We start from the raw sequence: 26669 nt of genomic DNA, 5'->3' as shown, positions 1-26669 counted from the left end.
TCATCAACATAGAGAGCAGAGAAGACGCCAGAAGGAAGAGAGGAAAGAAGACCGTTGAGGGCAACTAGAAAAAGAGTAGTGCTCAGAAAACTACCCTGGGTAACACCCTCATACTGCTGAAAAGGGGCAGAGAGAGCAGTACCAAGTTGCACACGAAAGGAACGACGAGAGAGGAAGCTCCGGAGGAAGAGCGGGAGGTTCCCACGAAGGCCAAAAGAATGAAGTTGAGACAGAATATGATACCGCCAGGTAGTGTCGTAAGCCTTTTCCAGGTCAAAAAGGACGGCAACAACGGAGGTCTTCGCAGCAAAAGCAGTACGGATATAGACCTCCAAGTTCACCAGGACATCTGTTGTGCTGCGGCACTTGCGAAAACCAAATTGAGAAGGTGAGAGGTGGCGATAGTGCTCTATCGATCAAACGAACGTTGACGATATGTTCAAAGAGCTTGCAGACACAAGTCGTGAGAGCAATAGGGCGGAAGTCCTTGGGGGATGACCCGAGAGACCCTGGTTTCCGAACAGGGAGGACAACAGCATCGAGCCAGTCTTCAGGGACTGACGACGACTCCCAGACCCGGTTGTACAGCCTCAGTAAATACTGAGACGTGCACGGAGGGAGATGGCGAAGCATTTCATAATGAATGCCATCGGAGCCTGCTGCCGTAGAACCACAAAGGGCTAGGGCAGATTGAAGTTCAGAGAGAGAGAAGGGATCATTATAGGGAAGGTGAAGATAAGTACAGAAATTTAAAGGACGAGATTCAAGGAGAGGCTTACGAAGAAGAAAGGATTGGGGGAGATGAGAACCAGAGTTAACAGAAGAGAAATGGGAACCCAGTTCGGTCGCAACCTGCAACGGGTCCGCCACAAGAGTACCATGAAGGCGAAAGACCTGTGAGACATCGGGAACGAACTTACCCGCAATCTTGCGGAAACGCTTCCAGACCAGTGGAAGAGGAGTTTCGAACGTAACGGTGGAGACATAAGACTCCCAGCGAGCACGTTTAGCCGCACGGATGATCCTACGAGCCACCGCACTCGCCTTCCGAAACAAAAGAAAAGACTCAACCGTCTGCCGGAGGCGATGTCTCTTCCGCGCACTGAACAAGTGCATGAACGCACTTCCGCGTTCCCCGAGAGGAAGAGCGAGGAATAGAGTGGAGGGCAGCGTCAAAGACAGTGCCATGAAAAAGAAGGAGGGCGCGAGGGAGAGGTAAAACGGAGTGGCCAGAAATAGTAGCACGGAGAGTAAAGAGGCGCCAGTCAGCCTCGGCAAACCGCCACCTAGGGAAGGAGAGAGGAGGGCGAAAGGAGAAAAAAGTGACAAGGATAGGAAAATGGTCACTGCCATGGAGGTCATCAAGGACTCGCCACCCGAAATCTAAGGAAAGGGATGACGAGCACAGAGAAAGATCGAGACAAGAAAGGGAGCGAGTCCGAGAGTCCAAATGAGTGGGCTCACCAGAATTAAGAAGGGACAGGGAAGAAGAGAGGATGAAAGGTTCAAGGAGGCGACCCCGGGTGTTTGTCAGCACATCACCCCAAAGGGCATGACGACAATTGAAATCACCCAGCAGGAGCACAGGCTCCGGCAAGGAGTCTAGGAGGTGTTTAAGATCGGGAAGAGAAAGTGGGACAGTGGGGGGTAGATAAATAGAACAAACCATGTAACATCTACGCACAAAGATACGGGCGGCAGAACAGTGGAGAGGCGAGGAAAAAAGTAAGGGGACAAAGGGAACATCGGAACGAATCAAGAGAGCAGAAGAATTATGGACCCCAGCTGTCGCTGGGGGAGGGGAGAGAAAAGAATAGCCACGGAAGCGACCAGGACGAGAACCAAGCATCGGCTCCTGGAGACAGACACAAAGGGGCGAAAACTGTGAAATGAGAAGTTGGAGGTCAAGGAAATTGGCGTAAACTCCACGGATGTTCCACTGGAGAAAAGGCATCAGCAAAGAGAGAGAGGAGAGCAAAGAAGAAACAAAGGTGAAGAAGGAACACAGCACGCTAAAAAAGCACAGAGTCAGGATCAGGGTCAGCGAAGTCAGGGTTAGGGGGCATGGGTAAACTGAGTAAAGAAGGAGGGAAAGAAGCGGGAGGGCAGACCAGAGGCGGACGAGCAGGGTCTGGAGGAGAAGGAAGGTCAAATGACTACTGCGCCTTTTGACCTCATATGGATATATCCCCTCAGAGAACCATATTGCGAACAATTTGATGCCAAACTGAATGACATAGCATGGAAATTGAATTAAGATCTCATATGGATATATCCCCTCAGAGAACCATATTGCGAACAATTTGATGCTAAACTGAATGACGTAGCACGGAAATTGAATTAAGAAAACCAGAAAGACTACACACATTCTAGTGTGGGTGTGCAAAGTGTTAACCACTACTTAAGTAATTTAGGAATATTTCTATGCTTGAAATTTGTCACTTAACTTAATCTGCAACTAATAATGAATAGAAAATATTAGTGTAGGCATTAGTGTTGCATATGGTCCCCAGGACTATATGCAACTGAAAACTCACACCCCAGAAGTGACTCGAACCCAGAGTTTTCAGTTGCATATAGTCCTGGGGACCATTCAGGCTTGTTCATATTTGTGTTCCTCACATGTGCCCCAAAGAATGAGGTGATTTGATAAAATGCTATGCCCAAGATTATCCGAGTGCCGGCGGGGAAGTGGTTCAAATAGCTTCGGCTATCACTTCCTTATGTCCGGTCGTGATGGTCAAGTGGATTAAGGCGTCCCTGTACATACCAGTTGCGTTGCTCCTAGGAGTATGGGTTTGAGTCACTTCTGGGGTGTGAGTTTTCAGTTATATATTAATATTATTATTATATACATACTAAAAAAAAGAGAGAATTTGATTTTATCTTGCAGGCGATGAGTCACAATAACGTGGCTAAAGTATGATGACCAGACCACACATTAGAATGTGAAGGGACGACGACGTTTCGGTCCGTCCTGGACCATTCTCAAATTGCCCTTATCTACAAATCATTCTCTCGTCTTGGCCCCTCCGTGGTGCCTCCTTGCCATGGTGAGGGGCTCACGTACACCTCCCTGGGACAGGTGTGGGTTGCCTGTGCCCCCTCTCCTGCCCCCTCTTTGGGTGGTGTACGTGCTGAAGGGCACCATGTAGGGGCCTTGTGAGCCATCGGACCACCCGCTGGAGGGGTCGCCTGTGAGAGGCCGCCCTGAGTGGATGGTTGGGTGTCCAGGCTGGGATGATAGGGGGACTGGGGTCTTAGCACCAGTGTGGGAGAATGAACGAAGTAGTAGGACTCCCCTGTTGAAAAGGGGGAGCACCGCTGGGGACGACACACCCTTCCTGCACTGGCCCGCGCTCGGCCTCCCTGGCTTCCCTGGTAGGTGGTATCCCTTGGTTCCAGGTCCCATCCCTTTTGTTTGGTTTGCTGTATGGATAACGACTTGCCTTCTATTGCCCAGGCTCATGGGGTGGGCGACCAGGCCCGTGAGTCGGACTGTCCTGGAAAACCGGGATCTGTAGCCCCCGCTACGGAACCCGGTTTAGGCCCAGACCGGACTCTTCCTCCCTGCTCCCCTCCCTCCTCTGTGGTTGGGTCGAGCTCCAAGCCTGCTGTGGTGACTGTCTCGTCCCCTTGCACGGCTCCATCCTTTCTTGTGACTACTGCACCTTTCAACCTGTCTCTCTCTAAGGGTTCTCATCGCCGTCCCCGCCACGGCCGCTCTCGTATGCTCCCTTCCCATCCTACTTCGTTCCATGCTTTGTTTGGTCCTGCTACGTGGACTAAATACTTTGACCTCCTACCTTTGGATTCAACTCTTCCTGACGATTTTTCTCTTCATAGGCATCTTGTCGATTCCGTGGATGCCTCTATCACCTTCAACCCCACTCGTCTTGGTACCCGTGTCGTTGCTGCTCCTTCTCAGGATGCAGCCACCCGCTTGGCCTCCTTATCCTGCCTTGGCGAGACCCCTGTTCGGGTCTCGAAGAACGCCCGATTGAATGCCAGTGTTGGCACTGTTCTTCTCCCGCACCATGTTGCGACTGGTGTTCGGGATCTCAAGGACTGCCACGAGGATATCAAGCATATCCTCGAGGCTCAGGGTCATTCTGTACTCCAGGTGGATACATTTACTCGTCCCCCTCGTGGCCATCGCCGCCTGCCCCTTAGGGTTGTGAAGGTTACCTTTGATGGTAGGTCCCTTCCGCACTCTGTCATTCTTGCTGGTGTCAGATGCTCCGTTCAGGAATATATTCCCTCTCCGAGGCTCTGCGGTAAGTGCTGGAGGTTTGGGCATGGTACCCTCAAATGCTCTAGTCCTGTCTCTCTCTGTCCCCTGTGTGGAAGCGAGGGTCACTCTAAGTTAGAGTGAACTTCTTCCCAGGCCCGCTGCCTCAATTGCGGTGAGGCCCACCCTACTTTCTCCCGTGCATGTATTCGCTACAAACTTGAGGCGGCTGTCCTCAACTTGAAGCACCGAGACCGTTTGTCTTTTCCTGAGGCTCGGCGCCAAGTTCATCGTCTCCCCTCTTTCGCTGGCGTCTCCTATGCTCGCGTGGTGCGCTCTTCCTCTCCTCGTCCTTCCCACCTTTCTCAGTCTCACAACCGTTTCCGAGCCTTAGACCCGGACACACCCACCACCACCTCCCCTGTTTCCCTCCGTTCTGTTCTGAAGGGTCCCCCTCCTGGTTCTCTGTCTAGGGCTACCCTTCTTTCTACCCAGTCTGTCACGTCTCCTGTGTCTTCTATTTCCACTCCTTCTAGTCCTCCTTCCCGTCCTTCTCCTCCGTCTCTTGGCTCTCTAAGCCGCCTGACTGTGCGGGCCGACGTCCATCACTCTCCTGATGGTTATATTGCTCGCTCTCGATCTTCTTCTCCTATCGAGACACTAGAGTCTGTTGCCCAGTACGTTGCTGCTGGGACGCCTGTATCTTTGAGTCAGAAGCGGAAACCTGGCTCCTCTCCTTCCTCCTCCCCTGTCGGTAAGAAAGCTTCGCTTTCTTCTTCACCCCCTATCTCTGATTCTATCATTCCTTCCCCTCCCACTCTATCATTCCTTCGGTGGTGGTGCCCCCTGTTCCTACTGTGGAGGTTTCGTTAGCCCCTGGTTCCATCTCGGTTACTGCCCTGGCTGAGGTGCGCTCCCCTCTTTCTGCCCCCCCCCCTCCTCCCCTTCCTTCTCCTCCAGACCCTGCTCGTCCGCCTCTGGTCCGTCCTCCCGCTTCTTGCCCTCCTTCTTTACTCAGTTTACCCATGCCCCCTATCCCTGACTTCGCTGACCCTGATCCTGACTCTGTGCTTTTTTAGCGTGCTGTGTTCCTTCTTCACCTTTGTTTCTTCTTTGCTCTCCTCTCTCTCTTTGCTGATGTCTTTTCTCCAGTGGAACATCCGTGGAGTTTACGCCAATTTCCTTGACCTCCAACTTCTCATTTCACAGTTTTCGCCCCTTTGTGTCTGTCTCCAGGAGCCGATGCTTGGTTCTCGTCCTGGTCGCTTCCGTGGCTATCCTTTTCTCTCCCCTCCCCCAGCAACAGCTGGGGTCCATAATTCTTCTGCTCTCTTGATTCGTTCCGATGTTCCCTTTGTCCCCTTACTTTTTTCCTCGCCTCTCCACTGTTCTGCCGACCGTATCTTTGTGCGTAGATGGTACATGGTTTGTTCTATTTATCTACCCCCCACTGTCCCACTTTCTCTTCCCGATCCTAAACACCTCCTAGACTCCTTGCCGGAGCCTGTGCTCCTGCTGGGTGATTTCAATTGTCGTCATGCCCTTTGGGGTGATGTGCTGACAAACACCCGGGGTCGCCTCCTTGAACCTTTCATCCTCTCTTCTTCCCTGTCCCTTCTTAATTCTGGTGAGCCCACTCATTTGGACTCTCGGACTCGCTCTCTTTCTTGTCTCGATCTTTCTCTGTGCTCGTCATCCCTTTCCTTAGATTTCGGGTGGCGAGTCCTTGATGACCTCCATGGCAGTGACCATTTTCCTATCCTTGTCACTTTTTTCTCCTTTCGCCCTCCTCTCTCCTTCCCTAGGTGGCGGTTTGCTGAGGCTGACTGGCGCCTCTTTACTCTCCGTGCTACTATTTCTGGCCTCTCCGTTTTACCTCTCCCTCGCGCCATCCTTTTTTTTCATGGCACTGTCTTTGACGCTGCCCTCCACTCTATTTCTCGCTCTTCCTCTCGAGGAACGCGGAAGTGCGTTCCCTGGTGGAGTTTGGACTGTGCTCGGGCTGTCCGCTGTAAGCGTGCAGCCTGGAAGAGACATCGCCTCCGGCAGACGGTTGAGTCTTTTCTTTTGTTTCGGAAGGCGAGTGCGGTGGCTCGTAGGACCATCCGTGCGGCTAAACGTGCTTGCTGGGAATCTTATGTCTCCACCGTTACGTCCGAAACTCCTCTTCCACTGGTCTGGAAGCGTATCCGCAAGATTGCGGGTAAGTTCGTTCCCGATGTCTCACAGGTCTTTCGCCTTCATGGTACTCTTGTGGCGGACCCGTTGCAGGTTGCGACCGAACTGGGTTCCCATTTCTCTTCTGTTAGTTCTGGTTCTCGTCTCCCCCAATCCTTCCTTCTTCGTAAGCCTCTCCTTGAATCTCGTGCTTTAAATTTCTGTACTTATCTTCACCTTCCCTATAATGATCCCTTCTCTCTCTCTGAACTTCAATCTGCCCTAGCCCTTTGTGGTTCTACGGCAGCGGACTCCGATGGCATTCATTATGAAATGCTTCGCCATCTCCCTCCGTGCACGTCTCAGTATTTACTGAGGCTGTACAACCGGGTCTGGGAGTCGTCGTCAGTCCCTGAAGACTGGCTCGATGCTGTTGTCCTCCCTGTTCGGAAACCAGGGTCTCTCGGGTCATCCCCCAAGGACTTCCGCCCTATTGGTCTCATGAGTTGTGTCTGCAAGCTCTTTGAACGTATGGTCAACGTTCGTTTGATGTGGCTCTTAGAGCTCTATCGCCACCTCTCCCCTTCTCAATTTGGTTTTCGCAAGTGCCACAGCACAACAGATGTCCTGGTGAACTTGGAGGTCTATATTCGTACTGCTTTTGCTGCGAAGACCTCCGTTGTTGCCGTCCTTTTTGACCTGGAAAAGGCTTACGACACTACCTGGCGGTATCATATTTGGTCTCAACTTCATTCTTTTGGCCTTCGTGGGAACCTCCCGCTCTTCCTCCGGAGCTTCCTCTCTCGTCGTTCCTTTCGTGTGCGGCTTGGTACTGCTCTCTCTGCCCCTTTTCAGCAGTATGAGGGTGTTCCCCAGGGTAGTTTTCTGAGCACTACTCTTTTTCTAGTTGCCCGCAACGGTCTTCTTTCCTCTCTTCCTTCTGGCATCTTCTCTGCTCTCTATGTTGATGATCTTACCCTTTGCTGTCTGGGTGATGATTCCCCTCTCCTTCAACAGCGGCTTCAACTTGCGATTGATGCCATGTCGTCTTGGGCCACCGATAATGGCTTCAAGTTCTCTGCGTCTAAGACTTGTGCCATGACTTTTATTCGGAAGCATGTCGTTCTTCTTCCCTCTTTGTCGCTTTATGGTCATCCCATTGTGTACAGGGATTCCGCGAAGCTTTTGGGGTTGGTCTTTGACACTCGTTTGTCTTGGTCAGCCCATATCTCTTACCTCCGAGTTCAATGCTCTAAGGCCCTTAACCAGTAGTCAAAAGGCGTGTTTTAAAAGTAACTGATATGATATAGTCTTCATATTATCCCCCTTCTCTTACAATATGTGGAATTTGTTACAGGAGTTTCATGAACGATGGAATCAATTGTGTAAGTGGATTTCCACAAATGGATGTCAACGTGGAAGATATACACATTTCCAAGCAATTTAATAAGAGTCAATTGATTCACCAGCGAATCTTCTTAGTATTGGCATTTGTAGGAGGTGTAGTGGTTTATTAGACTGGTAGAATGCGACATTTTAAGTTCTTTCCAGAAAGTAGGATGGGTTTCAATCCATCTGAGAATTTTATAAAGCAGTGATCATGTCTCGAGTTACGAACAATACCTTCTACTCTATCTTTCTGAGGATTATTTACCAGATGAAATAGTCGTTATCTATAAACATCTCCCAATATTAGATAAAGTTTACTCCTCTAATTTTTTGGCCCTCCCATAGGGTCATTTTAATTTTATTTACTCGGAGATATAAAAGGCCCGGGGATTTTAAATACTGTGGTATAAAAAAACATTACAAATGTATATAAAACTAGCGATTTGTATATAAAATTAAGGAAAAAATATTAGGGGTTGACAACACATGTGATATTTTTTTTTACTTTGACATTATGTGAGGAAGTAAATATGTAATCAACTTTAAGATTACATGAAAAATCTTCCACATAAACAAGTTGAAGAACGTGATATCAATAAATTTTAGATTTCAGCCTAAGGTACTCTATCTTTTTGAGATTTATAGCCTAAAACCCAGTTTCATTAAAAGCTGTTTTCTCATTATATATATTTAAAAACCATTAATATGCGGTACATATCTGGGCAAACTATACCTAATTTAATAAATATAACTAATTCAAACTTCTATATTTTTCCTCCATCATCCTATTCCTCACCTTTTAATCAAGATATGACAAATATTACTGCTTATGTGAGTATTTTAATTCAAAAATTGTATAGTGAGGCAAATGTGAAACATGCAAATTTATATATAATTAATAATAATAATAATAATAATAATAATAATAATAATAATAAATAATAATAATAATAATAAACCACAACCAATAAATTTATATGATGTAAATTCATATGTGGAAGCAGGTTTACTAAGAAAAAATAAGCAGTCATCTAAATTAAAAGTTCAATTTACAACTGATATCGGTGGAATAAAAGCGAATTTGACTATTTAACATTTTGTTATGTCAATGTAAATTCTTGCCCACACATTTCCCATAATGCAGTAGCAAATCAGAATGGTCTTCCCCTCCTTTTTTAATTATATTAGCCACAATTATGGTTGCATTATTTTTTTTTCATCGGTCTGCAACATTATATGATCCTCGATATTAATGACCCAATTTTTACAATAAACTATTACAAAAAATATATCCTTCAAAATTTAAGGAATGTTTAAATGTCGAAAAGAAGAAAATTATTTAAAAGAATGTGCTTTTACTAACATGCCTTTTTCCTATGAAAGTTCGTCTGGTGTAATAATACCCTGGACAATAATAAGGATGATTATTATTACCTCCCACTACACGACACCAAGGTTTTTTTTTCAAATAGTTACTAATTTCCTCAAATACTGCAGACAGATAAATAAATCACTCGTTAATCATAATGATTATGATGGTGGAAGATGTCTACTATGTCAACTACCTGGTCTCTTGCTCTTAGGTTATGATATCGAGAAGCAAAAGAAAGGTATAGTGTCATTTTCATTTTTCACCTCTGATTTACCGTGCAACTGGGTTATTCCAACTTCGGTCTCTGCCTTTTCTGAAATGGTACTTGCACTTGCAAGTACAGAAAAGCACTTCCAGAACAAACCTATTTAAAATGTGTTGGGTTTTAGACAGTTCGATCCCAACACATATGAGGGGCCTGTCCAGGAGTGAGTAGAGTACTGTTCAATTCATGCTCCACCAGCACTCATTGCCTCGCCCGGTGATTCTGATTGGCTAACAGAATTCCCGCCACCGGACGCGCCACACCACGTGCTTGTTACGAACCAGAATTCCTCGCCCGAGCACGGAGCAGTGAAGTCCACGCCATCTATGAGTCCGCTCCCGAGAACCCCACAACTTGGACAACGCTATCTAGTGGTGACAGGATATGCCAGCAATAGGCGCTGGATTCCTGCCCTAGTCAGTTCGCGAAGTAGCCGCTGCTGACCTCAGGTGAGGTGGCACTTAGACAGTGAATGCCATCTATGGAGCGAAGAGGTGGACGTTTGTGTCTAAGCTAGTAAGTGAAGTTTTGTTTTCTTAGTAAGTATTAAATAACAGTAATATTATTTTATTTACTAAAGCAAAAAAAGAAAGAATAAGAGTGTAGTATAAATATATTGTATACAGTCACCCAGGCCGCAGTGCTGGATTAGACACGCGTGGACAATTTTAAGCATCCTAGAGAATATTATTTTAAGTTGGGAGTTGTTATTACTATTTTTTTCTTGACTCAGTTGTAAGAAAAAAAATCACCAGATAAGAGATTTCTTGAAATTTGAGGGTAGAAAGGAATCGTATTGTTGGTCAATGTTTGGTGAATCTTCGGAAAATTTAAGTGTAGAAAGAAAAGTGTTAGCGTACCTAACCGATGGAATGCATTAGGCAATGATGATGAGGAGGCAGACTCCTTACGCAGTTTCAAATGTAGATATGATAGAAACCAATTGGTTCAGGAATCTATACACCAGTTCATTAACAGTTCAGATGCGGGACCAAAGAGCCGAATCTCAATCTCCCCAAATACAACTAGGTGAAACACTATACACTATATTTCTATTTTTTAGTAAATATATAATATTATTTTATTTACTTAAACAAAAAAAGAGAGAATAAGAATTTTAGTTTTATATATACTGTATATAGTGAACCGGGCAGCAAAGCTAGATTAGACATGAGTGGACAATTTTAGGCATTCTAGAGAATATTAAGTTAAGAATTGTTGTCATTATTATATTTTTAACCAAGCACCTGTCTTTTTTAGCCCAATTATTAAATATATTCTCATCCATTTAATTTAATATTTGGAAAATTCCTACCTTTTTTATGGTGCTTCGAAATTCATTTGTTCTCTTTCTTCACTTTTTATACTTTTATTTGTGTTAATTGTTGTGAAAATTGCCAAAGTTGCCAGAATTACTGCAAGGGAACCAGCTATGGCATGTAGTGAACCCATAACATATTTCATTTTACCATCAGTCATTCCAACTGCAACTGATTCCATATATGGTATTTTGTTATACATATTCATAATAGATGTTATCGTAATGAACAGACATAAAATAACTAATACAATAAGTATAAAATATGTGAATATTTTATTCCCGAACATATATGTTTTTTGTATTTTTTATATAGATACCGCAAAGTTAAATTAGACCCATGTGGTTTATTTGAGAAGTTGTACCGAAGGATTAGTGTCTTCTAGTTCCATACAGAACAACATGATGCCTTAAATAACTGATATGGTGAAAATATCTTTTAGTTTCCTTCCAAGTAACTGATATGGTAAAAATACCATATTATCCCCCCCCCTTCTTTTCCATTACGTGGAATTTGTTACAGGCGTTTCATGAATGATAGAATCAATTGTTTAAGGGAATTTCCACAAGTGGATGTCAAGATGAAAGATATAAAGATTTCCAAGCAATTAAATAAGAGTCAAAGGAGCTGCTATGATGTTGGAATTAGGAGGTGTAATGGTTTATTAGACTGGTGGAATTTGTAACAACAAGGAACATTTTTAGTTCTTTCCAGTCTTTTATTTCCAGAGAATTTTATAAAGAAGTGATCATGTCTCGGTTCCCAATGTAGATATGATATAGCCCATTAGGCTCAGGAATCTGCACACCAGTTCATTGACTGTTGAGAGGTGGGACTAAAGAGCCGAAGCTCAATCCCCCCAAGCACAACTAGGTGAGTACAACTATGTGAGTGTGCACACACACACAATGGATAATAAAAATATCAACCATTATATATGAAACTATACTCAATATTTTCTTTTTTTAGTAAGTATATATTATTATTATTATTTTATATAAAAAAGAAAGAATAAGAGTTTAGTTTTATATATACTGTAATACAGTCAACCAGGCCGCAAAGTTTGATTAGACTCGTGTAGAGAATTTAAGGCATCCTAGAGAATATTAATTTAGGAGATGCTTCTTTGACACTTTACTTTCTACACTCAAGTTTTCCAAAGATTCACCAAACATTGACAAAGAGCATGATTCCTCTCAGCCTTCAGATTTAATGAAATCTCTTTTCTAATGTATTTATCTCTTACAACTGAATCAAGAAAAAAATTAATAATGACAGCAACTCATAAATTAGAACAATTTCTTGAAGTTCTCGTTCTATGTAATTTTTGGCATAACACAGCTGATTTTTTTGTCATCATAAGTTTTTAAATAAATTTTCATGCACATCCCAGGGTAGATGACACAAAAATCAGCATGAAAATTACCTCTGCTGAAGACATTGAAAAACTACAAGCAGATGTCAACAAAGTTTTCGACTGGGCAGCAGAAAATAACATGATGTTTACCAGTGATAAATTTCAGGTACTCAGGTACGGCAAAAATGAGGATCTGAAACATAATACAGGGTACAAAACACAATCGAATCTTCCCATAGTAGAAAAACAGCATGTCAAGGATTTGGGAATAATAGTGTCCGACGATCTAACGATTAGGGAGCATAACCAAGCAAATATCGCGTCAGCCAGAAAAATGATCGGATGGATTACGAGAACTTTCAAATCCAGGGATCCCATCACAATGGTTGTACTCTTCAAGTCACTTGTGTTGTCCCGTCTCGAGTACTGCTTTGTACTTACTTTCCCCTTCAGAGCAGGAGAGATTGCTGAAATAGAGGGAATACAGAGAACATATACGGTACGCATAGACGAGATAAAACACCTAAATTATTGGGATCGTCTCAAAGCTCTCCAAATGTACTCTCTAGAAAGGAGACGAGAGAGATACCAAATAATATACACATGGAAAATACTGGAGGGTCAGGTCCCAAATCTACACAGTAAAATAACAACGTACTGAGGTGAACGATATGGAAGAAAATGCAAGATTGAACCAGTGAAGAGCAGAGGTGCCATAGGCACAGTCAGAGAGCACTGTATAAAAATCAGGGGTCCGCGGTTGTTCAACGTCCTCCCAGCAAGCATAAGAAATATTGCCGGAACAACCGTGGACATCTTCAAGAGAAAACCGGACGGGTTTCTAAGAGAAATTCCGGATCAGCCGGGCTGTGGTGGGTATGTGGGCCTGCAGGCCGCTCCAAGCAACAGCCTGGTGGACCAGACTCACACAAGTCGAGCCTGGCCTCGGGCCGGGCTTGGGGAGTAGAAGAACTCTCAGAACTCCATCAACCAGGTATCAACCAGGTAAGGTGCCGACCAATGACTGTACCACATCCCTGGGTAAGGTGCCGACCAATGACTGTACCACATCCCTGGGTAAGGTGCCGACCAATGACTGTACCACATCCCTGGGTAAGGTGCCGACCTGTGACTGTACCACATCCCTGGGTAAGGTGCCGACCAATGACTGTACCACATCCCTGGGTAAGGTGCCGACCTGTGACTGTACCACATCCCTGGGTAAGGTGCCGACCAATGACTGTACCACATCGCTGGGTAAGGTGCCGACCAATGACTGTACCACATCCCTGGGTAAGGTGCCGACCAATGACTGTACCACATCCCTGGGTAAGGTGCCGACCAATGACTGTACCACATCCCTGGGTAAGGTGCCGACCTGTGACTGTACCACATCGCTGGGTAAGGTGCCGACTAATGACTGTACCACATCCCTGGGTAAGGTGCCGACCTGTGACTGTACCACATCGCTGGGTAAGGTGCCGACCTGTGACTGTACCACATCCCTGGGTAAGGTGCCGACCAATGACTGTACCACATCCCTGGATAAGGTGCCGACCAATGACTGTACCACATCCCTGGGTAAGGTGCCGACTAATGACTGTACCACATCCCTGGGTAAGGTGCCGACTATAAATAAGTAACCATGTTGATTTTAGTGGGTGTTGTCTATCAGTCTGGGGGCCAGATTCACGAAGCAGTTACGCAAGCATTTACGAACCTGTCCATCTTTTGTCAATCTTTGACGGGTTTGTTTACAATTATTAAACAGTTAATGAGCTCCGAGGCGCCAGGATACTGTTTATAACAATAACAACAGTTGATTGGGAAATGTTCATGCATGTAAACTGTTTAATAAATGTAACCAAAGCCGTCAAAGATTGAGGAAAGATGTACACGTTCGTAAGTACTTGCGTAACTGCTTTGTGAATCCGGATCCAGGATATCACTGCTATCGTACTCTGCTGACGATAGACAAAAACTGGTCAATGCTCGTTTGTCTAACTTAGAAAACCTTCACTTTGTCATCTTAGCTATTGATGCTGATGTTGTTTAAGAGGAGAAAACCTACACATTTACACGCTTGTATTCTCTATAAAACATGTTAATGTTTACGTTTCCTTCCATAGTGCACATGTAAAGATTCATTAATTGTTAGGTCCGGTTTTGGTGAGATCGCTGCACAGTTCCCTCGTTCTCACCCGTAATGACCAGTGACCTCCACACTATAGATACCAGCCACCAAAATGCCTCCTCCAATTACAGGTCATTGTCCTCTAGAGTTAAGGTATTTACACTTATTGTGGAGTAAACTCCTTTAATTTAAACGTTTGTTCAAGTGTGAGAACGGGCGAGATTTTTGGAAACAACCGGAATTAATGTTCATAATTATTTTAACGAAGCATTCTACTGTTCTTCTTTAACATAAATTTTTGTGCCTCATTTTTCTCTATGTCCACTTACAGTTGTTTTTTATTATATTTAAAATGATAGCGTAAGCATTAATTTTTACACTGAATTGGTATCACTAGATGGATGCGAGTACTTAATTAGCCGAGTTGGTAACACTGGGGTGTTGACTTTGGTGGAGCCTCAGCCAATGGTCGGTCATATGTGTTGATTGTGTTGTTGTGAGTAGTTGTGTTGCTGCTCCTCCTCCCACCTTCAGTGTCACAACGTGAGCTGTAGTGTGTTGACGTATTTAAATGAATATTCTTCAGGGAAGACTAGTTAAACTGTGAAAATAATTTGGGGACTGTATAACCAACTGCTTTAATAACTTTGTGTAGATATAGTAGTTGCCAAATGCAGTAGTTCTCTTATAGTGAGCAGAGTGTATTCACATTCTATTTGAGAAAAGACACTGTGATTGGTGTAATTGTGCAGTGTAAGTAGATAAATATTAAAATGGTTGTAATTATTTGCCGACGCTGTATGGAGGAAATATAATGTTGGCGGGAATGTACGAGCCGAACAGCTCGTACTGCTCCTCGCGGTCTATGCACGCTGTAAATACTACCTTCCTTGCCAAGTGATCTTTCTTTATTGAGCAACTCGTTGGTGTCTTGCAGGAATGGCATAACAGTACAGTGGATGCCACATTTAATCTGGAGAATGTAATTTTGGTCCATCTATTATGGGTTAAGTTGGCTCCTGTGAGGACTTTCAATAACGCAGCGTTGAAACGACAAAGTAATTGCTGATAACGCGCCCCGCCAATGGCAGGGAGTTTGTACTATTTAAATATACATTGATGTCTGGATTTATCGCTGACCATTAGGCCAGTTCTTGACAATGCGACTTGTGTGTATTTAAAATATATACCAGCTCGTTCTTAGTCGGTCGGCTTGTCATTGTAGGTGGACTTAGTGTTGTGACGGTAATATAACGACTGTGTAGTTGTAAGTAGGCGGAGTTTTTCCCGTCAGGTTTTGGCACGCTTAGTAAAGTTACATATACAACCTAATGACAAGTGTGGTATTTGTATATCTATCGGATCTAAAGAAAGTTTTTCGGATTCCAGTATTAACTTGCACGGCATTACAGATTATACTGTGCTCCTGATTCTTGCAGAGGCAGGTGTTGCATAGTTCAGTGTGTGGTGTGGTAGGTCTGGTGAATGTTAGATTTCTATCTGCCCAAACATCCCCACCCAATGAGCTATGACTGGTGGCGCTAGTTATGCTCCATTCCCTATTTTAAGAACATTAATTTTTCTTTTTGAAATAACTACTTTAATTGTAGTTTTTGAGTAGTTGTATTGTCGATTTATATAATTTGAATAGAAGTGCAGGAACTGGTTAAGCTTCGACATCTCCCCCACCCTCCCCGATCCACATAGTCTACCCATCTTTCATAACATTCTTCACCTAATACCCTTACCAACTAATAGTTCATATCCCCACCCGCCATCCCTGGCGTCACATAACAGGTCATCGGCCGACACAGCCCTGACATGGGGCCATGTCACGCATCCACAAATAATCATCCTCGCCATCAAATTGTAAACACGTTTATTAAAGTACTGACACTTTACCTAATCACTGTAATGCCTGACATAGACCAGGTATTTTCATGACTGCCATAACGACCCGTGTAGTTGTACCTAGGAAGATGAATACGAAGCTGGCTAGTGGTCACGAGGTGGAGGACATGAGCGAGGAGTGGCTGGCCAGGATGGAGCAGGAACAGACGCTCTACAACAAAGGTATGGTCCGCCTCAGGCCCGGAGGCTGGCTCTACCCGACGCTCTTCACCAAATATGCTGACGACATCTACAACTACAAGGTGTAATATGTCTATTGTTACTTTGATACTTGAATATGGGTAATGTACTTGGTCGGGAGGGTGGTGGGTGAACGGTGCCCAAATCACTCTCCCCTGATATATATGTGGGTGTAAAATGTATACACTTGTATGTTCTCTATAATGTATACTACAATAATGTTCTCTTCAGTTCACAAGGTGACGTACTTGTGATGGGAATGCCCAGGTCTGGGACGACCTGGATGTTGGAGTTGGTGTGGACGATGCTTCACAACCCCGACCTGAACCAGAGGGGCAACCTGCCCATCTTCATCAGAGCACCGCATATACAGTATGACACATTCTTGGTTTATCAGTGTGATTGTCTTGGTAACGCCCGGGACTAGGGCTATAATTACTGTATAGTCTGATTGCTCCTAATAAATCGGTAGGTGTGGTTGAAAGATTTAATTAGTGTTTAGCTGCTTAGTTCTAAATGAGCTCCGGTTTAGATCGCATTTATGGAAGACTTTTTCGGAATGGTAGTTCAGCAAGCTGCAGTAAATTCGCTAATTTGCAGACGTACCTTAGAATAGTCCCCTTTAATTTTGAAGACCATGTAATATTAGCGAAGATCTTGCAAAAGTTCTTTAAAATAGTATTCATAAATATTCTTAACCATTTTATCTTGGCAGAAAATAAAAATTTTGCCAAGACTTTTTTTATATATTTTTTTCTCTATTACATTTCATAAAACGGTTACTCCTGCTTAACACGGCACCGGATGTGGATAAAATGATGTGGCAATTTTGGCTGCTTGAGATAAGATCTGTTAATGACTGTGTGAAGTATTATTCCTTTTACCATTTCCTGTGTTTGTGAGCGTGGGAGTCTGGCCCTAGCTTCGGTACGGGGCGGACGTGTTGAATCGGCGCTCCAGCAGTTGGTGTTGTTTGCCCGTTTCGGCTGGTTGAGGGCGGGTGTGTCTCTGCTCGCCTGTGCTGACGTGGCGTTACGATGGGGGTCCCTCTACCCCCTGTCGTCCGGGCTCAGTCTGTGGGACTAGAGTTCTCTGTGCGGGCTGGTTACCCAGAGATTGCCCTGGCTTGTGAAATGCTCTGTCCCTGTGTTTGCGATTTATGGGGTCGAGTTGGTAACGGCCCGTAGGGCAATTGTGAAGTTTGCAGAGGTGGCGTATCGCGATTTTCTCCGGCGATACGAGGGGCGGACACTGCCCCTGCCGGATGGTGCGGGCACTGTCACCCTCTCGGATAGGAGTGGTGCACTTACTTACATCAGTGTGCATGGGGCTCCCTTGGAGTTTCCAGAGGCTCTGCTACGGCGGTATTTCGGCCGGTTTGGCGCAGTTGTTAGTGTGAGAGTGAACGTGGTGTCTTCTAGTCCTCTTAAGGGTGTGAGGTCTAACATTCGCACCCTGGGCATGAGACTCCGGGCGGATATTCCGTCCTCTGTGCGCCTTATGGGGTACAACGTTCGGGTGTTTTACGCCCGTCAGCCGCGGACGTGTTATCGTTGTGGTCTTTTGGGCCATCAGGCTGCTGACTGTTCTGCGCCTGCTGTTGCACCAGTGAATCTCTTCAGTGAGGAGGATTTTCCGCCCCTTCCTGTGGGGGATGATTCGGTGGGTATGGACGTCTCTTCGGCTGAGGAGGTGCCCTCTGTAGCAGCTGTTGCTCCGCCTGTTGCGCCTCCTGTTGTTGCCGCATCTCCTCCGGAGGTTGGGTCCTCGCCTAGTGCTCCAGCTGGTGTCCGAGCCTCTTCCGCCTGCCGTTTGCTCGGACCCCTCGTCTTCCAGTTCTTCCTCTGCTGTGTCTGTCCCGGTCCCTGCGCCCTCGCCGTCTGTTCCGGCTGTGCTGGGAGCTGAGGTGGTTCCGGCATTCCCTCCTGTGCCTGGCCTGGTGCCCCGTGTGGTTGAGGAGGCTGCCGTGCTGCGGCGTGCGTCAGTTCGCTCGGTTGGTGCTGCGCGGGTCGCTGAGTCTGCCTTCGGGTCTGATGATGTGCGGCCCGAGCCTAAGCGTTCCCGGCGTTCTTCTGCGTGGGCTGATGTTGGCGAATTCGACGAGTGTCGTCCTTCCGTTGACGGTGGAGTGGCTCCGGATGTGGTGCACACTACGGTGGTGGCGGAGGTACACTTGCCTGAGGATGCCGGTGCCGGCGTTTTGGCCTCAACTTCTGGTCCGGTGTCAGAGGGTCCTGCTTCAGGTGCGTTGCCTGCGTCGGATGGCTCCGGTTCTTCGTGGGCGGTGGTTTCCCCTGCTGTAGTTGGTGGTGAGCGGGGTGGCCTGGTAGTGATGTTGAGAAAGGATGCTCGCTCTGGATGTTCTGTGGCCCCTTCCTCGTTACCCGTTTCCTCGGCAGCGGTCTTGCCGCCTCTTCAGTTTCCTGCAGTCCCTTCCGTGTCTCCTGCGGTATCCGTGGAAGTGCTATCGTCTCAGCGTCCGGCACCTGCTCCGATGAAGGCGTGGCAGGCTCGGCGACCCTCGTCCGCTTCTCCGGTGTCATCTGCTTCCTCGAAGGGCGTGGTTGGCGCTCCCCAGCCTCGTTATGCGACTTGCGTCAGTGACCTTAGGTATTGGCCGATGCCGCCAGATATAGATGTTCCCGAGTTTATGATACCCGCTCGAGAGCGGGGGATCACAAACCCTACCGACCTTGAAGATCTAGTCTGGGAAGCTTAAAAGGCGAAATATCCTCATGATCTTTTCCCAGAGAAGTACATTTCTCACGAGGTTCCTCGCAAGTGATTTCTATGTATTTTATGTTGCCTGGTTGTGGGGTGTGTATGTGAGTGGGTGGGGTGGGTATTGTTTCCCGGTTCCTGCGTGCTCCGGTTTGTATTGTGGGTCTTCTTGTATGGCTAGTGGGGGGGGGGGGGTGTGCGGTTCCTATGCATTTGTGTGTTCGGTTGTGGATGTCGTGTGCCCTTGTTTGTCATCTTGTGTGCCCTTCAGGCTGTTGGGGTGTGCTCTTTGTTGTGTGCATTATGTGTGTGAGGTGTTAGCAGACTTGTTTTGTATGTTTCTCGCCTGTTTCCCTTATGTTTGTATTACGCTGTGTTTATATTTGCGTTATGTTTGTATATGCATTTTTGTTTTGTGGTGAGCCCTTCTGGCTGGTCTTCTCTTGATTTGTTCCTTTGTCATTGTACGTGTGTGCTTTGTACTTTTGTTCTATGTTATATTTGTTCTGTTTTTATGGTACATTATACACATGCTTGCATGTAAAAATAAAAATAAAAAAAAAAAAAAAAATTCCTGTGTTTGTACTTTACGTTGGTAGAATACAAAAGATGGGTTGTTCAGTGGTTGGTTGTTCAGATTAGTGCTACCAAACAATTTTTTTTGAGGGGGGGGGGGATTATCTGGGGAAAGCGCAAATCCATTAAGACTATATAGCACTTAGGAAGGTTATCTTGAGATGATTTCGGGGCTTTAGTGTCCCCGCGGCCCGGTCCTCGACCAGGCCTCCAACCCCAGGAAGCGGCCCGTGACAGCTGACTAAAACCCAGGTACCCATTTTACTGCTGGGTAACAGGGGCATAGGGTGAACAAAACTCTGCCCATTGTTTCTCGCCGGCGCCTGGGATCGCACCCAGGACCAGAGGATCACAAGTCCAGCATGCTATCTGCTCGGCCGACCGGCTCCCTAGACAACCCGTTCTCGCAAATTTAATAAGTCAATATTGACTTATTAAATATGTGCATAGGTGACATACTTAACATAGATACCCTTAAAAAGATTCATAGAAAACACCGACCTTACCTAACCTTGTTAGTATCTTAAGATAAGCATCTTATTGCTTCGTAATTACAATTATTACCTAACCTATAATAGGTATAGGTTAAGTAATAATTGTAATTACGAAGCAATAAGATGCTTATCTTAAGATACTAACAAGGTTAGGTAAGGTCAGTGTTTTCTATGAATCTTTTTAAGGGTATCTATTATGTTTAGTATATCACCTATGCACGTAGTTAATAAGTCAATATTGACTTTATGAATTTGCGAGAACGGGTTGCCCTAGACAGGTCAAGATACATTTTTGTGAGCGTTTGTACTTGTCTGTAATAAAGCCTCGCCCCAGCTTGATTTATTAGTTGCAAAAAGAGGGATGGGAATTGTAAATTCGTCATTAAAAGATTGTTTGAGGCGGTGCTGGGCGAGGGGAGATGCCACCTTTTATAAATGTTCTGTGGACACGAGGGGGAAGGGGGGGGGGGGGCTGGCAGACTAAATACTAGTGGTTGCAGGAAATAAATGTCATAAATTTCTTGCAATATTAATACTGGTTGGGATGCTTACCCTGGCTTTACGGTTAAATGCATTTATGAAGTCACTAAAGCCTTTCATGAAGGCTTTAATGACTTCAATTTTTGGTATATTTACCAAATTGGTATTTGGACCAATCTTCATGATTGGCCCAAATACTTTGGCTCAATACTGTAGTTACATAAAATAGGTCATGCATGTGAAGCAATCGCTTCGGAGGTCTTGGGTAAATATTTATAACACTTGGTCTTGTGTGTGTAAGCAAAATTATCATGTCCGACTCTGGTGATTGGTTCTCTTTGTCAGTGTTGGATAATTCAGTTTAGCATTGATGCTAAACTGTCCTAAATTAATTGTTCACTCGCACACTACATTGTTGTTTTCAGGAAATGGGGCCTCTGACAATTAAACCCGTCCCCCTGTATTGGGACGAAGGATGACAATAGTACGTGCAGATGTACAACCTAATTAGAAAAGTAGGGATCAATACTATTGAATTTCGATAAATAAACTTTTCCACTGTAGTTGCAAAGACAAATTAACCTAACCTTTCCTAGGTCTATTACGTGCAATCGGAGGTTTAATAAAGTAAATGTTATACTAGGCATTGGAATAAGTTTTTAAATGTTTCCGGACAATAGTACAAAGTTCTACCTAATTGTTTAGAACGTCAATCTTTGTACTATGGTGCACATGGTTTTTGTAACTCTTTAACCAGAGATTAGGTTGGACACAATAAGTAGTTAGGGACTGATATCCTGTGACAGAATACAGGCCCTGGGTAGAGGTCATATAAAATTTGTAACGTGAAGCATAATATTGTTTTAAGATGGTGATAGTTTTGTGACAATAAGTGTTTGGCTTAAATTTCTTTATTACCTCATGATTACCACACGTTTGTGCACGTGATGTTAATGTGTGCTTGAATATGTGAAGTCTTGTGTTAACTGTCGGGTGCAACATGCGAGATTACCAAAGAACCATTCATATATCGGTTGCAATATATGAAGGATCCTGTATTTGAGCTTCTGGATGGGTTTATATAAAGAAATGTATTGCTAGAACTTATTGCATAATTGGTGATTTAAGAATAAACTCAAATGTATTTATTCTAAAGCGATTAAATTTAAGTATTTCAGCTCTGGGTAGGTGTAGTAATAACAACAACAAAACATTTCCAGTTTTGACATGATGATTGACAGCAAGACCATTAGAAGCACTGTTGAGAATCCTCAGCAGTTCACAGAAATGTTTCGTCAAATGTGTCCAGACAAGAAGGTTGAAGACGGAGTGTTTCTGCAGATTAGCGAGGCTCTACCTGCTCCTAGAGTGATGAAGACCCACCTGCCCAGCACCCTTCTTCCGCCTAGCCTTCTTCAAACCACAAAGGTCAGAGTTGGTTACTGTTCTAATGGTTTTATGGGAATAAAATGGTTGGATTTGCAATCACTGCTTCATGAAGCAAGAGTCGTACGGTTTGTAATCAAATGATTAGAGTATTAGTTAAAATACAGCTACTGAAGATAAATATCGGTAAAATGTTCTCTAATCCTGCAGTTTCTATTCCTTCATTTGAATTTTTTTAAGTCTCAATCTAAATATTGACAAGACTGTTTTCTTTAATAATTGGATCAAATTTTAAACGTGGGAGCCATGTGTAGTGGACATGTATAGACCCTTTCCTCTCCCTCCTTGAGCTGCCGCCACTTGGGGTTTACCTATTGACTAGTTTAGTTTTTCCAATAACCCTGCTCGGCCGAGAGCCAGTGGGTTTTATTGCTCGATAAAACGGTGGGTACAAGACGTGCAGGCTTGCACACACCCACCTTCTTTCACTCACTGCCGTAACCTGTACACTTTAGGATACTTTCCCCTTTTGTTCTAGGATTGGAAGGAGGTTGGAAAGTGAGACTTTTATAATGGGCAGTGTTTTCTGGCTATCTAGTCACTCTACTTTTCACTGGGCGGTTCGTGCTCATCAGTGTCGATCGGATAAGTAACAGTATTTTGTTATTGTCAAGAGTCGGCTACTTAAAGGAAAAGTTCAAAGTAGAATGGGCTATGGAGACCCTAAGTATAAGCTCTTCCAGATCCATTATCTGGATCAGTAACTGATACTAAAGATCTGGGGGATGTATTTGGGTTTTCATTGTGAATTTCAGCCCCGAAGGGCTAGCGGTACCAATTATGGAGCTGGTGGGTTAGTGTAGCCCTCCAGGTTTTCAGTTTTCTGTTTGCCTGAGACTTTGGCTGATCAGTGCTGTCGTTGAAGTTTGGTGAGGTGACCTCTTCGAGGTCATCTTGTATAAAGTAGGTGTGATATTTGTGGTGAGGCGAAAGACTCCTCCTAAAATTTTCTGGTCTGAAGAGTCTGTAACATACGTAGTTGGTGTCTTTAATCCCGCAGCTTGAGGTAGGCTCGGGTGTCGTGGATTAGTGGTAGAAGCTATTTTAGGAGCATTGGTGGTGCTGTTAGAATTTGTAAACGGCACGTCTGCTGGCATTACTGCCGAGATAGTGATGGTAGGAGTGTTGGGAACTGGAGAAGGAAATACTGTTTGTGCCACCCGGGCCTTGGGTGGTTCTAGAGTCTGTTATAGTTTTCGTGGTCGATCTGGTGGTAGTCTGTAGAGTAGAAGTGAAGGCAGTGAGACTTGCGACCAGGGCGGAGGGTATGGTAGCAGTTGTGGCAGCAGAAAGGTCATCAGGTTCAACAGGCGTTGGGAGTACATTCGCAATTCTACCGATTGATTGATGAAGATTAAGCAACCAAAAAGGTGGCACGGGCATGAATAGCTCGTAAGTGGTAAAATTTAATCGTTGGGCTGCTATCGCGGGGTTGACAGTATTTGAGGGTGTCCAGCTGCTGGATGCCTTTTTTTTACCATAAGAGTGGCAGTGTTGATGGCATCAGTGTGGTTACGGAAAGATTCGAGTACTCTTAAAGCTCCTCTAAGGTCGTTGGTTGCTTCACATTCAAGATGGCGGCGAAAAAGTGACACTTGTGATTGTTTGGCAGACGGTGCACTCTTTCTGGGTTAACCAATCTCCAAGTTGCATCTGTAACCTAGACGTAATCTACATAACCGAACTGCTATTTACCTGTGGATTCCTTTTGGATATTTAATTTTGTTAACTTGTTGTTCTGAAGATAACATATTGCAGAGGGCGAACATTCTGCTACTCTGGTGTAGATAAGCTTTGTCGAGATGAGCTTTTTGGTGATAGTCTTTCATGTACTGTAGGCTGGGTTGGATTATATCAATGGATGACATGTTGCCAATTTAGCAATTTCATCAGCTTTCTCATTTAAGGTGGCGATAGTTAGGGTTCATAAGTTGTTCTAGTGCAATGAAAATTTATTGACGTGTTACACGTGAAGAGGGCTGCAAGTGGTCCAAGTTTCAGCATCGCAGCCTAAATAGAGAGGGAGAAAAAAAAAAAAACTTTTTTTAACCATTTTTTTACATGTTTTAAAGTTGATATAACAAATACCAATATCAACTGATATTATTTCTATGATACTCAGCTATCACAATACTATATAATAAAGGTTGTCTAGTGGCATTATTATCCCAAACCTATTTAGTGCAATAATACAAATTTTCAAAGTTCACCCAAAAAATTATGCAACAAAATGATGTTTATAAATATATATAAAATCAATAAATGATCTTAGGGGAAATATATAACTTGAGTTTTTAGAGGCACAGACTCTACATATAATGTGCAAGTTCCATGTAAATTGAATAATAAATAAAAAAGTTATTCAACCATATAGTTGCAAATTAGTTACCTGTAAAAAATGAAGGTCAAAGTTCAGCCACCTTTGGCTGAGGTTGATGAACTACCAATTTCAATCAAAATTACCACCATTGTAGATTGGCATTCCTTCAGTAAGGTGTGTAAGTTCCATGAAGATCGCCTGATAAAAAAAAAAAAAAAAATTATTAAAAAAAAAAATAAAAAAAAAAATAAAAAAAAATAAAAAAAAAGACAGCAGCTTTATATTTACAATTATTTATGATATAGTATCAAGATATAAAACATAATACATACTAACCTAATATAATTGGTCTGAAATATGCAACATCTTGCAACATCAAGAGGGAGAACGTCTTGAGTTGCAGGTCTAAGATCTTGAGTGGCAGGTGCCGCAGGTGGTGTGGCAGGTGCCGCAGGTGGTGTGGCAGGTGCCGCAGGAGGTGTGGCAGGTGCAGCAGGAGGTGTGGCAGGTGCCACAGAGGTGTGGCAGGTGCCACAGGAGGTGTGGGTGCCTGGGTGTGAGGCGAGGTAGTGTGTTGTGGGGGCGGGAGGCTGCCCTCTCTTCACTCAAGGGAACTCTTGTTTTGCCTCAGTGTGGCTTTACGCTCCTTCTTTACTTGGCTAACGCGTAGAGCTCTTGCCTTTAGAGCTTTCTTCTTGTCCGATACTATATCCATTGTGCAGTATATGCAAGAAAATACGATCTGTGCGAGCGCGTCAGGCATGCGACCGCCGGCACAGACACTGAGAGGGTGACTAAGCCAGAGTAATCGGATTATAGCCCCTCCCTCTCACAGAAGACAGTTGCCAGCGAGTGTGTTTATAATTTGTATATGCATAACAAGATATTCTCCACTCTATTGCGAAATACTAGACGCTTACAACGTATGACGCATCACCCTACGGCGCACCCGAGCCGCGAGGACCAGATTTCGGGCAATTGCGGCTGGAAAATTTGCTCTAATTACGTTATTTATTATCATAACATTAAACGGTTTGCACCACGGTGTTGCCAGAACGTTGTAGTATTTTTATAAATTTTTCGTGTTTGGCCGAATTTTTTCGGCCAAACAATTATAACGCCACCTTAAGGGGATTCCCACATGGGACGGGATCCAGTTTAGGGTGATGTTGAGTCTTTTGCCTTTAGTGACTGCTCAGATACAAAATGTTGGTAATTATTTCCACGTAGTCTTTCCACTGCTTTTTTCCTAATATTTGAAGTGCAGCTTTTGAGTCTGCACGAAACTCGAAATGCCATTACACAATCGCATGTGCGAATGCCTGTTTGTCAAACGGCTCGGATTGGGTTGATGCTGGTCCTTATGATTTCCAATATGCCTGTTTACTGTCCGTGCAAAGAGCAGCGCCAGCACACTCATATTGTGTAAACCGATCCGTCTGTGTAGTTGTGGGTGGGGTCCTGCTACTGGAATGCTGCACATTTGCTTCTCTATGATGCGCTTTAGGATTGTGGGATTGTAGGTTTCGTTTTTAATCGGAAGACCTTTTATTACTATTTTGAAGGTAGCTCCTCCCATGGCGGGGAACAAGTGTAACTTGGGTGTGATTGATCACGCTATCAAAAATCGTGCTTTTTAATTATGTTTAGGAAATTTCCCATTCTGGCAGGCCAAGAGTTTCCGTTTTGGCAAAGTCCAACCAGTAGATTACTGGTCTGACTGCCTGTACATCGTATGTGCGAAGGGCTTGCAGATTGGCTCCTCCAGAGAGGGAGGTTAGTGACCTGAAGATTGCTGTCTGAGCCGCTGTTCTCTAAAGTGACTTCGGCATTAAAATTCTTATGTCCATGATTATTCCTATATACTAAGTGATCACCCGTTCAATTGCTTGACCCTGTACTATGAGCTACACGTTGGGCTTCGCTTTTATTATGGACATGGCTTTTGTCTTTGTGGGGTTGAGTTTGATACCAATCTGCTTTGCCTCTTCAGTGATGCAGTCTTTGGGTTCAAGGCACGCCTCATCCCTTCCTTTCTTGATGATGACAGTCGTCTGCGTAGTTTGGCAGCCTGCAGTATTGTGGGAGTTTTAACCTCTATTTTTTCCATTAAACAATTAAAGAGGAAGGGGGGGGGGGCTAAAAATGCCGCCTTGCGGTGTATCATTTTCATCTTTTTTTTTTCTGTGTTGAGAAACTGTGCCATGAAGTGTCTCTTGCTTCTGAGACAGCTTTTAGTCCAGGAGAGCAGGTTAACTTTGACCTCTTCATAAATAAGGCAGCAGAGAATAGCCAATTCAAAGGCTTTCTCGTGGTC

The 26669-nt window shown here is 44.5% G+C and overlaps 1 protein-coding gene and 1 long non-coding RNA gene across 4 annotated transcripts; one reads left to right on the top strand and one right to left on the bottom strand.

Annotated features, from left to right (window-relative positions):
• The first annotated feature begins 13705 nt into the window (after positions 1 to 13705).
• On the top strand, positions 13706 to 22131 carry LOC138354888 (sulfotransferase 1E1-like). Of its 3 annotated transcripts, none has more exons than XM_069309363.1 (4): positions 13706 to 14767; positions 16190 to 16379; positions 16547 to 16687; positions 21807 to 22131. In XM_069309363.1, exons 2-4 carry the CDS (start codon positions 16204 to 16206, stop codon positions 22114 to 22116), a joined length of 627 nt encoding a protein of 208 aa, XP_069165464.1. In that variant the 5' UTR covers positions 13706 to 14767; positions 16190 to 16203; the 3' UTR covers positions 22117 to 22131. The 3 variants fall into 3 exon arrangements, with proteins under 3 accessions (XP_069165464.1, XP_069165465.1, XP_069165466.1); XM_069309364.1 differs by having other exon boundaries at positions 13710 to 14767; positions 16200 to 16379; XM_069309365.1 differs by lacking the exon at positions 21807 to 22131 and adding an exon at positions 21012 to 21129 and having other exon boundaries at positions 13734 to 14767.
• Positions 22132 to 23941: 1810 nt separating this feature from the next.
• On the bottom strand, positions 23942 to 24825 carry LOC138354887 (uncharacterized). The gene is made up of 3 exons (XR_011223701.1): positions 24689 to 24825; positions 24422 to 24550; positions 23942 to 24042 (listed from the first exon to the last, which is right to left on the bottom strand). It is a non-coding gene; the product is annotated as an uncharacterized lncRNA (long non-coding RNA).
• Positions 24826 to 26669: the final 1844 nt, after the last annotated feature.

The sequence above is a fragment of the Procambarus clarkii genome, chromosome 65, assembly GCF_040958095.1.
Source record: "Procambarus clarkii isolate CNS0578487 chromosome 65, FALCON_Pclarkii_2.0, whole genome shotgun sequence".
Lineage (NCBI taxonomy): Eukaryota > Metazoa > Arthropoda > Malacostraca > Decapoda > Cambaridae > Procambarus > Procambarus clarkii.
The sequence above is the reverse complement of the archived record's forward strand: the minus strand, read 5'-3'. Positions and strand labels throughout refer to the sequence as shown.

What these genes read in the sequence shown, in the direction of transcription:
- LOC138354888 (XM_069309363.1), top strand. Translation starts at nt 16,204, where the DNA reads ATGAATACGAAGCTGGCTAGTGGTCACGAGGTGGAGGACATGAGCGAG. An exon ending in GACATCTACAACTACAAGGT is followed by an intron (nt 16,380 to 16,546) that starts GTAATATGTCTA and finishes TGTTCTCTTCAG; the next exon opens with TTCACAAGGTGACGTACTTG. An exon ending in ATCAGAGCACCGCATATACA is followed by an intron (nt 16,688 to 21,806) that starts GTATGACACATT and finishes AAACATTTCCAG; the next exon opens with TTTTGACATGATGATTGACA.